This window comes from Rhinopithecus roxellana, chromosome 3 (assembly GCF_007565055.1).
Source record: "Rhinopithecus roxellana isolate Shanxi Qingling chromosome 3, ASM756505v1, whole genome shotgun sequence".
Taxonomy (NCBI): domain Eukaryota; kingdom Metazoa; phylum Chordata; class Mammalia; order Primates; family Cercopithecidae; genus Rhinopithecus; species Rhinopithecus roxellana.
The window spans coordinates 95,803,180-95,818,601 of record NC_044551.1 but is presented as its reverse complement, the minus strand read 5'-3'; the positions used below and the strand labels follow the sequence as shown (position 1 = coordinate 95,818,601).

Below are 15,422 nucleotides of genomic sequence, written 5' to 3'. Positions count from 1 at the left end.
ACAATCCAGCACTCCCTGGAGTAAGCTGGAAGCCCTTCCTTCTCTCTCACCTCATTATCCAATAATCTACCATCAATTTGGTCAGCACTACTTTCAGGTTCCTTCTAGAATGTGACAATATTCACCCCTTTGCCTTATGATGGCTCCAATGCCTGGAGGAACACCAGGGTCCTTTGTCTTGCGCCGTTTAGATAAACGCCGTGGACACACGTGCAGTGGTTTCAAGGAGTGGAAAGTTTAATAGGCAAGAAAAAAGGAAAAACCTCCCCGGTACAGAGAGAGGGGGTGCTTGGAGTGAAGAGAAAAAAAACATGTAAACGGGAAAATAGTCGGTTATTTTAGGAGGCTGGAGGAGGCGGTGTCTGATTTGCATAGGGCTTAGGGTATTGGTTTGACCAGGTGTGTCATTCATGTAGCCCTCGAGAAAACTGGCCCTCCCACCCCAGTCTTTTAATATGCAAATACAGGTCGCCATGATTCCTGCACACGTGGAGTTGTCTGGAGGGAACCATGATACTTGGCGCACATGGTGACAAGGAGAAGAGGGTGGGAATTCCCATGTTGTATGGACCCAGTTTCTAATCACCAGCATTTGCATTTCAAAGCTTGCCGGCCTGGCTCTTTAAGCCGCTTTTCTGTTAGAAAAGAAATGTTTCGGGAGCTGCTTTTATTAAAAGAAAAAAACCTTACCAAGGACTCCTTTTAACCCTCTCTGTCTGCCTACAATTATTCTTATATCATTACTACTCTTTTTTTTTTTTTTTCCTGAGAAGAAGTCTCACTCTGTCGCCCAGCCTGGAGCACAGTGGTGCAATCTCTGCTCACTGCATCCTCCCAGGTTCAAGTGATTCTCCTGCCTTAGTCTCCTGAGTAGCTGGGACTACAGGCGCCCGCCACCATGCCTGGCTAATTTTTGTGTTTTTAGTAGAGACAGGGTTTCACCATGTTGGCCAGGGTGTTCTTGAACTCCTAACCTCAGGTGATCTGCCCTCCTCGGCCTCCCAAAGTGCTGGAATACAGGAATCATACTATTTTTATCCAGACCACCACAGTTTCTGACCTGGATCCTTCTCATAATGTTTTAACTGACTTTCCTGCCTCTGTCATTGTCCCTGTACAGTCTGTTCTCAGTTTAGACACCAGAATGTAAGTCAGATCCTTTGCCCCGAAACTTCTCCCATGGTTCCAGCTCCTGCAAAGTAAAAGCCAACGTCCTCACATGGGCCTGTGAGGCATGGTACAATCTGGCCTCTGCTACTTCTCTGCTTCTCTATCCTCATTCAGCTCGGGCCACCTGCTCGAGCTGTGGCACCTGTACCAGCTGTGGCACAGTCCTGCCTCAGGGCCTTTGCACTTGTTACACACTTAGCCTGAAACCCTTTCCCTTCAATAGTGGCATATTTTGCTTCCTTCTTCCTTCAGGCCTCTGCTAGAGAGTCACCTCAGGGGTCTCCCGACCTCCCACAATCTCCAAATCCCATAACCCTCTTACCCAGCTTCATTTTCCCTGTTTCCTATTTTTAAATAATCTTTTATTTTTATTATTTTTTTTAGAATGAAAGATCCTTGGTGCATGAGCTTCATGTGATGTGTTTGCTAGAATTGTTCTGTCACAAAACAGATGCTAAGTAAATGGTTCTTGAATAAATGAAAGAAGTGATTATTTCCAAAATTGCATCTTAATGGTGAAAAATGTAAATGGTACAGAAGAACGTGAAGTAGAATGTGTGGGAGGGAAAACTTTTCTATTTTTCAAAATGATCAACAGTTTATTTTCTATCCCTCTGAAAACTGTGGATGCTTAGATATCAAAATCCTTTTTCAGTTTCACATATAGGTATCATAGTTTACAGTCTTTTCTGCAACTTGATTCTTCCACTGTGTTCATTATCTTGTATATCTTTTGATGTCAAAAAACCTGAGAACTTTGAAAGCAAAATAAGTATTTTTAAATATGTAAGTGAAGGGATTCTGAAGTTTGTCTGTTTCACCCTAAATGCCCACTTGTTTATTTTTCTTTAACTAACTTGATTGTGTGGGAAGTGAGTTATTAATTTTCGATAGTAACTGAGATTCCCCTGCAAGATTTGCTTCCCTTTTGCAAGGGAAAACTCCTCGTTGAAATTAATACTTTAAAAAAGTCAAATGTTGGAGGCACTGACATGTTATCAACCCTTCACTGACTGACTTGTGAATTTAACAACTGTGGCAGCTCCCTGGATTCGGGGAAGCTCAATGCCATGTGGACAGAGTTGCAGACATTTCAGATGATAAAATAGCTATTATAATGTGATAACATACCGTGCTTTTCTCCAAAACTCATAGTGTTTTTAATGACGACTAGAGTTGTCTTGACTACTGCTGTCACTTAAGCAGGGTCGGAGGAAATTGAGGGCTGATAGAGGCATCTTATCCGCTTGATAAGAAATGTAGACAAGACTTGTACCTTTCTCTGACATTCCCACAGCTTCTGTGAGGTTTTTTTTTTTTTTTTGAGACGGAGTCTCGCTCTGTCGCCCAGGCTGGAGTGCCGTGGCCGGATCTCAGCTCACTGCAAGCTCCGCCTCTCGGGTTTACGCCATTCTCCTGCCTCAGCCTCCCAAGTAACTGGGACTACAGGCGCCTGCCAACTCGCCCGGCTAGTTTTTTGTATTTTTTAGTAGAGACGGGGTTTTGCCGTGTTAGTCAGGATGGTCTCGATCTCCTGACCTCGCGATCCACCCGTCTCGGCCTCCCAAAGTGCTGGGATTACAGGTTCTGTGAGTTTTGAGTGTTGACTGCTCAGCTCTGTCCCTAGCAGCTGTGTAGTCTTGGGCAAGACACCTAACCTCCCTGATTGCCTTGTTTTGGTATCATTGCATGGACTAGAGGCAGCATAAGTACCCAGCACAGGGCGTGACACAGCAAATGTTTGTTATTATTGTTATTCTTGCTATCACTGTTGCTTGTCAAAACTGCTGATAACACTTTTTAAAAATTTTTTTGGGAAGGAGTCTCACTCACTCTGTTGCCCTGGTTGGAGTGCAGTGGCGTGATCTTGGCTCACTGCAACCTCTGCCTCCTGGGTTCAAGCGATTCTCCTGCCTCAGCCTCCCGAGTAGCTTGGATTACAGGCGTGTGCCGCCACACTCAGCTAATTTTTGTATTTTTAGTAGAGATGAAATTTCACCGTGTTGGCCAGGCTGGTCTTGAGCTCCTGACCTCGTGATCCGCCTGCCTTGGCCTCCCAAAGTGCTGGGATTACAGGCATGAGCCACTGCGCCTGGCCTATGATAACACATTCTTTAGCAACCTTTTCTTTGGTTTCTCCTTAAGCATGTCCTATAATCAAAGAGTCTGTAACTAAACCAAGTTCCCAAGGAAGAAATATACCCTGCTGATGCATTTACCATTGTTTCTTAGGAAACTTTTCAGCAGTTTAGAACCAATAGGAGTTGAAACCACTTCTGGTTTACCTGTGACAAAACGCACTGACAGTGCTATGGATACTTAAGACGAATGCTGGTGATAGATTTGGTTAGTTCGAGTGCTAATGAGCCCTGGGTCACAGGGTCGGTCGCTTTTCATTTGGCATCAGGGTCACATTCTGCATCTCTAGTTCCTGTAGTTGTTGGGACAGGAGGGACCAGGTAAGAATGTATGGCTGGGGCCGGGCGCGGTGGCTCAAGCCTGTAATCCCAGCACTTTGGGAGGCCGAGACGGGCGGATCACGAGGTCAGCAGATCGAGACCATCCTGGCTAACACGGTGAAACCCCATCTCTACTAAAAAATACAAAAAACTAGCCGGGCGAGGTGGCGGCACCTGTAATCCCAGCTACTCGGGAGGCTGAGGCAGGAGAATGGCGTAAACCCGGGAGGCGGAGCTTGCAGTGAGCCGGGATCCCGCCAGTGCACTCCAGCCCGGGCGACAGAGTGAGACTCCATCTCAAAAAAAAAAAAAAAAAAAAGAATGTATGGCTGGATCAGTGCAAGCCATTTATTCAACAGATGTTGTTCATATAGTACAAGGTGCCAGGGGTTAGGCAAGTAGTTGAGGGTACAAGTGTGAACCAGACCTAGTTCCTGACCGCAGAGGGTTTATAGCAGTTTAATTGGAAGGTAGAAAACTAAAATGGAGTTGACCACAGGCAACTTAAACACGTAAAGTTCAAACCCTGTTCATGAATGGAAACGGTTTTGAAAATAGCCGACAGATAGACTAGAAAGGAAAGCAGAGAAGGGAGGGAAGAAGGGAGGTACACCCACATGTAGAATTCTCTAGACACACAGGGAGATGCTCTGACAGATGCATGCTTGTCGCCGAAAGGCAGTTTGGGTGCCGGTGTAGAAGTGGGTCTGCAGCCCCACCTAGCTGAGTCAGGGAGAAGTCTCCAGACATGCCCGCCTGCTTTTCATGTAAATAGGATTGATCTGTTTGAAGCAACTTGCTACTTCTTCAGTTTATGAATCCAGTCATCTCAGTTGTAACAAGGGTCTGCATAACAGAGCAGCTGAGTGATCAGGGTTGATGGAGATGGATTCCCTTTTTATGTGTTTGGTATTTCATTTAATCTTTTTTTTCAGGTTTTAATTTTTAAGTTCGGGGGTGCATGTGCAGGTTTGTTACATAGGTAAACTTGTGTCATGGAGGTTTGTTGTATAGTTTATTTCATCGCCCAGGTATCAAGCCTAGTGCCCATTAGTTATTTTTCTTTCCCGGATAGCGTGGGCTTGTCTCAGAGCTGGAAAGTGAGAGGACTTGGCTTGTCTCAGTTCTCCTGCCGCAGTCCTGAGAAAAGTCACTCAGTCTCTGTGAGCCTTTTTCCTCCTCTCTGTGCAATGGGGGAAAGGAACAGAAGCTTCCTTCCAGAGTTCTCTGGGGATGAAACAAGATGATGTTTATGGAACACACTGTGGTGTCTATTGTTGTTACAGACTCTGCTCTGGAAGGGATGGCAAAAATGCAACAGGAGAAATAAGACCTTGGGTTAAAAGGCAGAATCAAAGTGAGAGCAGGCATCCTCCTGATTTCATGCCTGGGTCTTCTCCTCTGTATCCAGGCTGTGCATACATTAAGGGCTGAGTCATTTACTTGCCTTTATAGCACTCGTTTCCAATAACATTGAGAACCTGGAACCACCCCCAGCTGGTGCACTCAGTGTTCATTTCCACTGCTCAAGCTGGATAGTCACTTCATTTCCTTGGAAGTCTTTTTCAAGTCCAGATGAATGCTTTATAGTTTGGCCATAAGAAAACACTACATGGCACCACTTTATAATCTGTCTCCTTTGGTAACACCAGGTGGTGCTGGCAAACAAGTAATTCATCTGCAAGCTATCAGGTGAAAAATTTTTGTTTGCAGGCATTCTTGTATTCTCTCACCAAATCTTTTATTTGTTAATCTCATATAGTAAGATGCAATTGAAAGCATGTGCAAGTTTAGTAGTTACTCACAGAAATAGATTCAAGATGTGATTATTTAGCAATGTGTGTTTTAAATCCCAACTACATCAAATGGCCAACTCTTAGATTCAAAGGGGATTAATCTATTTAAAAGGATCCTGATCTGTTTCACAGAAATATATATATTTATATATACATATTTATATATATACATATTTTTTAGATGGGGATAGATCTCTGGAAAAGTGTTGCCAAATACATTTTGGAAATGCAATGTATTATTTTTATACCTGGAGATTCTCTCTGTATATTATCATAAGAAAGCCTGAAAAATTCATCAGTAAAGAAAGCTGTTTAACCTTTTAAGGAGTTTTTAAACTTAGTTGATCATAGACTACCCCCTCCTTTTCCTCAACATGTGTTAACATTGGTAAGGATTAGTGTTTTAGGATGTTGTATTCGAAATGTTAGATAGGGACAATGGCCTTCTGGTTTTTAATTTTGTGTGCGTTTCATGTCACTGTGATGTCTCAGAAGTATTTCCAGGTGCCTGGGGACTGGTTCTAGTGATGTTTCTACCCATGCAGATGTTACATCACGCTGGCTCAAGCTCTGGGAATGAGCATGGGAGGAGCCCCTGCTGGACCTGCAGGCACAGGCAAAACAGAAACCACTAAAGACATGGGACGATGCCTAGGGAAATACGTCGTGGTTTTCAATTGTTCAGACCAGATGGATTTCCGAGGACTTGGACGGATTTTTAAAGGTATGGGTTATATTTTTTAATTTGGTGAGAAATTTCAGCCAAGATGGAATATTTTGCTAAAATTTGTTTCAACAATTGGCCACATTTTAGAATCATTTTCAACTTTGTAAAATTTTTGGAAAATCTTCAATCCTGCCAGGTTGGGTAGACCAAATGTTACTATCTCCTGCCTTTTTTTGATGTTCCTTTATCACTGCAGCTTGGGTGTTTACAGGTAAAGTGCCAAATTGTGAGCTGCTTTGGGTCACTTGATGCATAGATCTATTTGTTCCACTTTTCTTTTGAATGAACTTACATCTGGCTCATTTTGGCAGCTACATAATATCCTTTTTCTTGGTTTTCCAAAATTATATACTAATTGGATTTTTCATTTAATTTCCTTTCTAAGGACTGGCACAGTCTGGATCCTGGGGTTGTTTTGACGAATTTAACCGTATTGATCTACCAGTTCTCTCGGTTGCAGCCCAGCAAATTTCCATTATTCTGACATGTAAAAAGGAGCACAAAAAGTCTTTTGTTTTTACTGATGGAGATAATGTGACTATGAACCCTGAATTTGGGCTTTTCTTAACCATGGTAAGGAGTGGCTAGAAAAGCTACTGAATTTCAGCCTTCTTATCACAATTTTCATGCATCTCCCTGGTCATATGTCATCTATTTATCTATTTTCCTGAATGGAAATTGGGATTGTAACTTTACCTCCTGTTGAAAACCCTTTGGTGTTAAGCAATGATCATATGAATAACTCATGATTTGGCCTGTCCAGGTAAAAGGAGAGTGAGATATGTAAATGAGTTCCCTGATTGTCATTCCAGACTTGTATGTACATAGTGAATCTTTTAATATCATGCTGACTTGTGCTTGATTGCATCATTCATCCTTGGACTTTATTTTCTGTTTAGAATCCTGGCTATGCCGGACGGCAGGAACTCCCTGAAAACTTGAAGATTAGTTTCCGCTCAGTGGCCATGATGGTGCCTGACCGTCAGATTATCATAAGGGTGAAGTTGGCTAGTTGTGGCTTCATTGACAATGTTGTTTTGGCCAGGAAGTTTTTCATGCTCTACAAACTGTGTGAGGAGCAGCTTTCTAAGCAGGTGTGTCATCTTGGAGGTCTTATGCACTTAGGCATGTGTCATTTTTCTATTCAGCAGAATGTTCTCATTTTGAGAAATATTAGAGTAGGCTTGTTGACAAAGGATTTTATTGATGCTAAGTAGAAAGGTATATTACTACAAAAAATTTTATGTGCATAGTTTTATTAAGAAGTATATTTAAATAAATTAATATTTACAGCATAGAAATGAAGTGAATATTATGTGCACTGGTTTAAGAGCCAAAGATTTATGGATATTAACATTGGCTGTTTATACCACTTATAGATTCATTGTCATGTGTGTTATGTGTTTTCATTATTTGTAGGAACCTCTCAATGATTTATTCTTCCTAATTCTAAGCTCACTTGAGTATTAGACCAAGGTTTGGTAACTGTCTTGTTTATATGTTGCAGACTTCTTGCTAGTTTCCTTGACTGTTTAGGGTTGCAGGTTCAGGCATCATGAGGTTTCATAGTTAAAAGTCATGGAATTAAACATATACTTCTGCATTAGTTATCTATTGCTGCATAACAGTCATCTAACAATCATACCACAAACTTTGTGTCTTGTAACAATGTACATTTATTACTACATGGTGTCTGTGGGTCAGGAGTTAGCTGAAATGAGTCCTGTGGTTTGTGTCTAACAAGGCTACAATCAAGGCATTGGCTGGGGCTGTGGTTTCATCTGATGCTCGAATGGGGACAATCTACTTCTGAGCTCACTTCGGTTGTTAGTGGAATTCTGTTAGTTGAGGGTGTAAGACTGAGGGCTTTGATTTCTTGCTGGCTATTTTCTGGAGGCCATCTTTAGTTCCTACAGGCAGTGCATAGTTCCTTGCTATATGAGTTTCCCCAACATGATCACTTACTTTCTCAAAGTCAGCAAGGAAAGTGTTTTCAGCAAAATGAGTGCTACAGTCTAATCTAACGTGACCACATAATCACACACACATAATCATGTACAACCTGTTGTCTCTGCTGTGTTCTATTAGTTAGAAGAAGAAAATCACAGGTCCTGCTTACTCTCAAGGTGATATCATATAAGAATATGACCACCAGGAGGTGGGCATCACGCCACAACTTTTTAGTACATATCAGTGAAAATTACTAAAAATATATGCTAAATAATGACACAGTGCAGTAAACATAAGACTATAATACAAATAACACTTCCTAACATATATAACCTTTGTTCTATCTTATCACTTAGGCTTCCATTTCAAACTTCTTTGAATCTTTAATACTTTTTATACCCACAGGTTCAACCTAATTACATTCCTACTCAAAAGTTCTTTTCCTGTGAGTGTTCAGACACACACAGATTCTTCTGGCTCTGGCCATTGAGCCTTTCTGGTTAGTCTGACCCTAACATTTTGTCTCCAACATTCTTGGTTTCTTCTGCTTATTGGAGCCCTTACTCACTCATTCTTATTGTATTAGTCTATTCTCATGCTGCCAATAAAGACATACCTGAGACTGGGTAATTTATAAAGGGAAGAGGTTTAATTGAATCACACTTCAGTATGGCTGGGAAGGCCTCATGAAACTTACAATCATGGTGGAAGGGGAAGCAAACACATCCTCTTCACGTGGTGGCAGGAAGGAGAAGTGCTGAGCGAAGAGGGGGAAAAGCCCCTTATAAAACCATCAGATCTCATGAGAACTCACTATAATGAGAGCAGCATGAGGGTAACCGTGCCCATGATTAAATTACCTTCCACTGAGATCCTCCAGTGACATGTGGGGATTATGGGAACTACAGTTCAGGATGAGATTTAGGTGGGAACACAGCTAAATCATATCATTCTGCCCCTGGCCCCTTCAAGATTTCATGTCCTCACAATTCACAATACAGTCATGCCCTTCCAACAATCTCCAAAAGTCTTAACTCATTCCAGCATTAACTCAAAAGTCTAAGTCCAAAGTCTCATCTGAGACAAGGCAAGTCCCTTCTACCTACGAGCCTATAAAATCAAAAGCAAGTTAGTTAATTCCTAGATACAATGGGGGTACAGGCATTTGGTAAAAAATACACCTGTTCCAAATGGGAGAAATTGGCCAAAACAAAGAGGCTACAGGCCCCAACGCAAGTCCAAAATCCAATAAGGCAGTAATTAAACCTTAAATTTCCAGAATGATCTGCTTTGACTCCATGTCTCACATCCAGGTCATACTGATGCAAGAGGTGGGCTCCTAAAGCCTTGGGCAGCTCCACCTCTGTGGCTTTGCAGGGTACAGCCCCGCTCCTGGCTGCTTTCATGGCCTGATATTGAGTGTCTGTGGCTTTTCTAGGTGCACAGTACAAGCTGTCAGTGGAGCTACCATTCTGGCATCTGGAGGATGGTGGCCATTTTCTCACAGCTCCACTAGGCAGTATCCCAGTGGGGACTCTGTGTGAGGACTCCAATCCCATGTTTCCCTTCTGCACTGCTCTAGCAGAGGTTCTCAATGAGGGCTCCACCCCTGCAGGAAACTTCTGCCTGGACATCTTGGTGTTTCCATACAACCTCTGAAATCTAGGCGGAGGTTCCCAAATCTCAGTTTTTGTATTCTGCACACCTGCAGGCCCAGCACCACATGGAAGCTGCCAAAGCTTGGGGCTTGCACCCCCTCAAGCAATGGCCTGAGCTATATGCTGGCTTCTTTTAGCCTCAGCTGGAGTGGCTGGGATGCAGTGCACCAAGTCCCATGCCTACACACTGCAGGGGGACCTTGGACCTGGCCCAGGAAACCATTTTTCCTCTTAGACCTCTGGGCCTGTGATGGGAAGGGGCTGCCATGAAAGTCTCTAACATGCTCTGGAGAAATTTTCTCCATTGTCTTGGTGTTTAACATACAAGTCCTCATTACTTATGCAAATTTATGCAGCTGGCTTAATTTCTCCTCCAGAAAATGGGGTTTTCTTTTCCATTGAATCATCAGGCACACATTTTCAAAACTTTTATGCTCTGCTTCCTCTTGAAAGCTTTGACATTTAGAAATTTCTTCCACCAGATACCCTAAATCATTTCTCTCAAGTTCAAAGTTTCACAGATCTCTGGGGCAGGGGCAAAATGCCACCAGTCTCTTTGTATAGTAACAGTGACCTTTACTCCTGTTCCCAACAGGTTCCCCATCTTTATCTGAGACCACCTCACCTGGAAATCATTGTCCATATAACTCTCAGTGTTTTGCTCAAAGCCGTTCAACAAGTCTCTAGGAAGTTGAAAACATTTTCATATCTTCTTGTCTTCTGAGCCTTCCAAGTCTCTAGGAAGTTCCAAACTTTCCTACATTTTACTGTCTTCTTCTGAGCCATCCAAACTGTTCCAACCTCTGCCTGTTACCCAGTTCCAAAGTTGCTTTCACATTTTCAGGTATCTTTATGGTAGCACCCCACTCTATGTGGCACCAATTTACTAGTCTGTTCTCCTGTTGCTAATAAAGACATACCTGAGACTAGGTAGTTTATAAAGGAAAGAGGTTTAATTGAATCAAACTTCAGCATGGCTGGGAAGGCCTCAGGAAGCTTACAATTATGGCAGAAGGGGAAGCAAATATGTTCTTCATGTGGCATCAGGAAGAAGTGCTGAGCAAAGAGGGGGAAAAGCCCCTTATAAAACCACCAGATCTTGTGAGAACTCACTTATTATTATGAGAACAGCATGATTCAATTACCTCCACCTGGTTTCTGCCACGACACATGGGGATTATAGGGACTACAATTCCAGATGAGATTTGGGTGGGGACACAGTCAAACCATATCACTTATCTTTCAAATAAATATTTTTTCCATGCTGTTTCTTGAATGGAAAAACTTCCCACATCACTGGCTCCTGCTCTTATCTTCACTACCACTTCATTACTTCCCTCACTCCTACCACCTGTGCTCACAAAGTCATTGTGAAATGTAATAAATCAATGTGTGCAAAATAGTTGGACCCATATTGATCTCTTGGTGAACATTCTGTGACTTTGCCTTCATGCCCACAGATTTAACTGAGTCCAACTCTGATAGGAAGTTTCTCATGATTAATTTTACTCACCAACACTTTTAAGTCATTGTTACTTTTATACAATTTTATTCATATTTCTATTTTATTATCTTTATTAGAATTTAAATTCCCTGAAGGTGGGAACTCAATTTGAATATTTTTATGTGCTCCATCTTCCAAATGACTAGTATTAAGTGAGGCATACTGCTCCCAATTACCTCAGCAGATAACTGTAGTTTTTTCCTATACACCTTTTTTACTGTGGTAAAAGCATATAAAATTAAATTTACTATCTTAACCATTTTAAGTGTACAGTTCAATAGTGTTAAGTATATTCACAATGTTGTGAAATAGATCTCTGTAAATTTTTCATCTTGAAAAACTGAAACTCTGTGCCCACTAAACAACAACTTCTCTTTTTCTCCTCCCTTAGCCCCTGGTAACCATCATTCTACTTTCTGTTTCTATGAATTTGACTATTGCCAGTAGTTCATATAAATGAAATCATATAATATTTGATTTCTTGTGACTGGCATATTTTACTTAGCATAATGTCTTCAAGGTTCATTCATGTTTTAGCATGTGACCAGGATGTCCTTTCTTTTTATGGCTAAATAATATTCTGTTTTGTATATATACCACATTTTGTTTATCCATTAATCTGTCAATGGACATTTGGGTTGCTTCCACCTCTTGGCTATCATGAATGGTGCTGCTATGAACATGGATATGCTGGTATCTCTTTGAGACCGTGCTTGCATTTATTTATTTATTTATTTATTTATTTATTTATTTATTTATTTGCGAGACAGAGTCTTGCTCTGCTGCCCAGGCTGGAGTGCAGGTGCAATCTCGGCTCACTGCAACCTCTGCTTCCTGGGTTTAAGTGATTCTCATGCCTCAGCCTCCTGAGTAGCTGGGATCACAGATGCACACCACCACGCTTGGTTAATTTTTGTAATTTTTTGGTAGAGATGGGGTTTCATCATCTTGGCCAGGCTGATCTTGAACTCGTGGCCTTAAGCGATCTGCCCCACTTGGTCTCCCAAAATGCTGGGATTATGGGTGTGAGCCACTGTGCCTGGCACATTCTTTCAATTCTTTTGGCTGGCTATATACCCAGAATTGGTAGTGCTGGATCATATCGTTCTGTTTTTAATTTTTTGAGGAACCACCTTACTGTTTTCCACAATGATTGGATAATTAAATTTTGATTTTTCACTTTATATATGGAAATTTGACATAATTGAGTTTTTATAAATATACAGTAAGGGAATGACAAAGCTGAGAGCTTGACTTTCTAATTTGTCCTTATCCTTCCTCCTCCAGGTAATCCTGAAGCACAGCTGCTTTTTTTCTCCCCAATTCTCCTGTCTTCTTACTTACCATGAAAAAGGCACATATATCTCTATGTATATGACAGTCATGAGTGCAGTCCCAGTTTAATTCTGGTTCTGAATTTTAACTTTAGAGAGATGAGCAAATTTCCTTATGTATGATTGATTAAGAATAAACTCAAAGGGATGTCTGTACTCCAAGAAGAAATTTATTCCTTTTTCCCTGTCAAGCTATAGCTGCTAGTTCTGATCTAAGGGCCTAAGCTAATGATGGCACATGGGAGGACTCTTTGGGATATTCCCTATTTGCTCAAAAAGTACATCTATATAGAAATCTTTTACCCCATTGTGTGTATGCATTTTCTGAAGGAAAACCAGCATTTATTCATTATTGTGAATATAATTTCTGTCAGATTCATGTGGCTTCTGCAAGTATTTTAATGTTGAAAAGAAGCCCAGTGTATCTCACATTCTCTAGGTTCATTATGACTTTGGCCTGCGTAACATTCTGTCGGTTCTTCGGACCTTGGGAGCAGCGAAAAGAGCCAATCCAATGGATACGGAGTCTACGATTGTCATGCGTGTACTGCGGGACATGAATCTTTCTAAACTGGTAACACTCACAGATGGAAATGTTCCACCTACTTGAATATCAGTTCAACTAACTGCCCATATATGAGACTTCAAAATATTTATTTAAAAAGCTCATTTAAAATGCCTAATTGTCAGATAAAGTGCTGGAGAGCATCACTTTAAATTATACTTTTTAGACATTTTTTGGGGTAATGACTCCTATCCACTCTGAAATGTGCCTATTCCAGTCAAATTGAAATGGATTAAAATAAAATACACATGTTAAGATGCCAAATACCTTGAATCATTTTTGTGTTTTAGAACTAAAATCTCACGTTTGGAGTCTGGTAGAGCCTGGTAGGAAATGATGTGTAAATTCTACAAGTGTGTGATAGTTTCAGACTACTATTTCACAATAGAGACTGATAATCAATGCCTACTATCCGTGGATCTATGTAAAGGGTGACAAAATAATAGATTTTTATTTTAAATTGAAAGTATACACTAAATTCCAATTCACAAACCTGCTATTAATTTCTAATTTAAAAATTCTTTTAAGTTTAAATTAGAAATTGTGGACTATATGGTATTCCCCAAAACTAACTATTTTATGGAAAGATTGTCACATAGACAGTATTGTCTTTCCTTCCATTTCTTTCCTTTCTCCCTGTTCTCTTCCTCTTTAATTTTTTTTTTAAATTTATGGGAAAGATGAGGAAAATGTTACTTAACTTCAATAAAGGTGATATGTTATTTGTTAGTGGTTACATTGCAATAACCTGGACTGTGTTGGGCATTTCCAGTTTATCTGCATGTTGCTATGTTTGTGCCAGAATAATTGGTCTGATTTCCCATTCTTTTCTTTTTTAGATTGATGAGGATGTACCCTTGTTTTTGAGTTTGATTGAAGATCTCTTTCCAAATATTCTTCTGGACAAGGCAGGCTACCCTGAACTGGAAGCAGCAATCAGTAGACAGGTACTATGCTTCACAGGGCATCGGGGGCTGGTGTCTGTTTCATCTGAATTTAATGGGAATAAAGTGGGGCTGCTGTGGCTCCAACCTGTGCACTCTGAGCAGCAAAAATAACAACAGTGAGGCTAACACTGCTGTTTTAAGGGAGGCCAATGCACACCACGGGTCAAACTCCCCCTGCCCTGGGTCTCCTACCATTGCACAGCCACGTGTCAGCTAGTGATGTGCGAGTAGCCCTGTTATTGGTGGAAACTATTCCACACCAGATTCAGAAATGAAATGTGATTGGTCAGCAGGGTGTGGATGGGGCTCATCTGGTTGCCTCTCTGGAGCTTGGCTTAGCTTGGCTCTGCCCTGGTGTTGGCTGTGTTGCCTGATTGTTGGATTCCTGCCTCTGCATGTTATTTGCAGTGATCTCATGTGGCTTCTCTTTCCTCAGTACTTGTGGCTTCTTGCTGAGACTCTGGCAGTGGGATGTGGTGGGTAGGGTGGGGGAACCCACCACACTATGTATATCAGGTTGTGTCTGGACTTCCCATGGTACTTGGTGCAGCTTCAACTTTTTATAGTCTTCCTGGGAGTGGAAATTAATTATGTAAACCTTATGCCTCAATTTCTTTTTCTATGAAGAAGAGTTTGGAAAAAAATGTTTTATAGAAGTGGTGATTAGCTCATATTTATAAATTGCACTTCAATTCCCTGAAAATATTTGTAATAAAAATCAAATGTGGCCAGGTGTGGTGGCTCATGCCTGTAATCCCTGCACGCTGGGAGGCCAAGGTGGATGGATCACTTGAGCCCAGGAGTTTGAGACCAGTCTGGGCAACATGGTGAAACCCTGTCTCTACCAAAAATCCAAAAAATTAGTCGGGCATGGTGGCATGTGCCTATAGGCCCATCTACTCTGGATGCTGAGGTGGGAGGATCACTTGAACCTGGGAGGCCGAGCTGCAGTGGGCAGTGATGGCACCACTGCACTCCAGCCTGAGTGACAGAGGGAGACTCTGTCTCAAAAACAAACAAAACAAAACAAAACAAAACAAGGAAATCAAATGTAACAGTACTTAGTGTATATTTTGCTTTGAAAATGTGGTATATAAATGTCTAAATTTCCTGATCAGGCAAGAGTGATAATTTGTCTGCAAGTGGTTTCTTCATTTTTTGGCTAAACTAATTTTAACACTAGCTAAAAGCTAAGTATTGGGCCGGATGTGGTGGCTTGTGCCAATAGTCCCAGTGCTTTGATAGGCCAATGTTGGGGGATTACTTGAAGCCAGCCTGAGCAACATAGTGAGATCTCGTCTCTACAAATAAA

At 41.4% G+C, this 15,422-nt stretch overlaps 1 protein-coding gene across 1 annotated transcript in view; it reads left to right on the top strand.

Moving 5' to 3' along the window:
• DNAH5 (dynein axonemal heavy chain 5) overlaps nt 1-15,422 on the top strand; it is a 253,279-nt gene that overhangs the window by 108,572 nt on the left and 129,285 nt on the right. Inside the window, exons 36-40 of the mRNA XM_030927396.1 lie at nt 5,971-6,149; nt 6,538-6,725; nt 7,052-7,246; nt 13,038-13,172; nt 14,003-14,110. Coding sequence (XP_030783256.1) covers nt 5,971-6,149; nt 6,538-6,725; nt 7,052-7,246; nt 13,038-13,172; nt 14,003-14,110 — 805 coding nt within the window. The remainder of the gene's footprint in view (nt 1-5,970; nt 6,150-6,537; nt 6,726-7,051; nt 7,247-13,037; nt 13,173-14,002; nt 14,111-15,422) is intronic.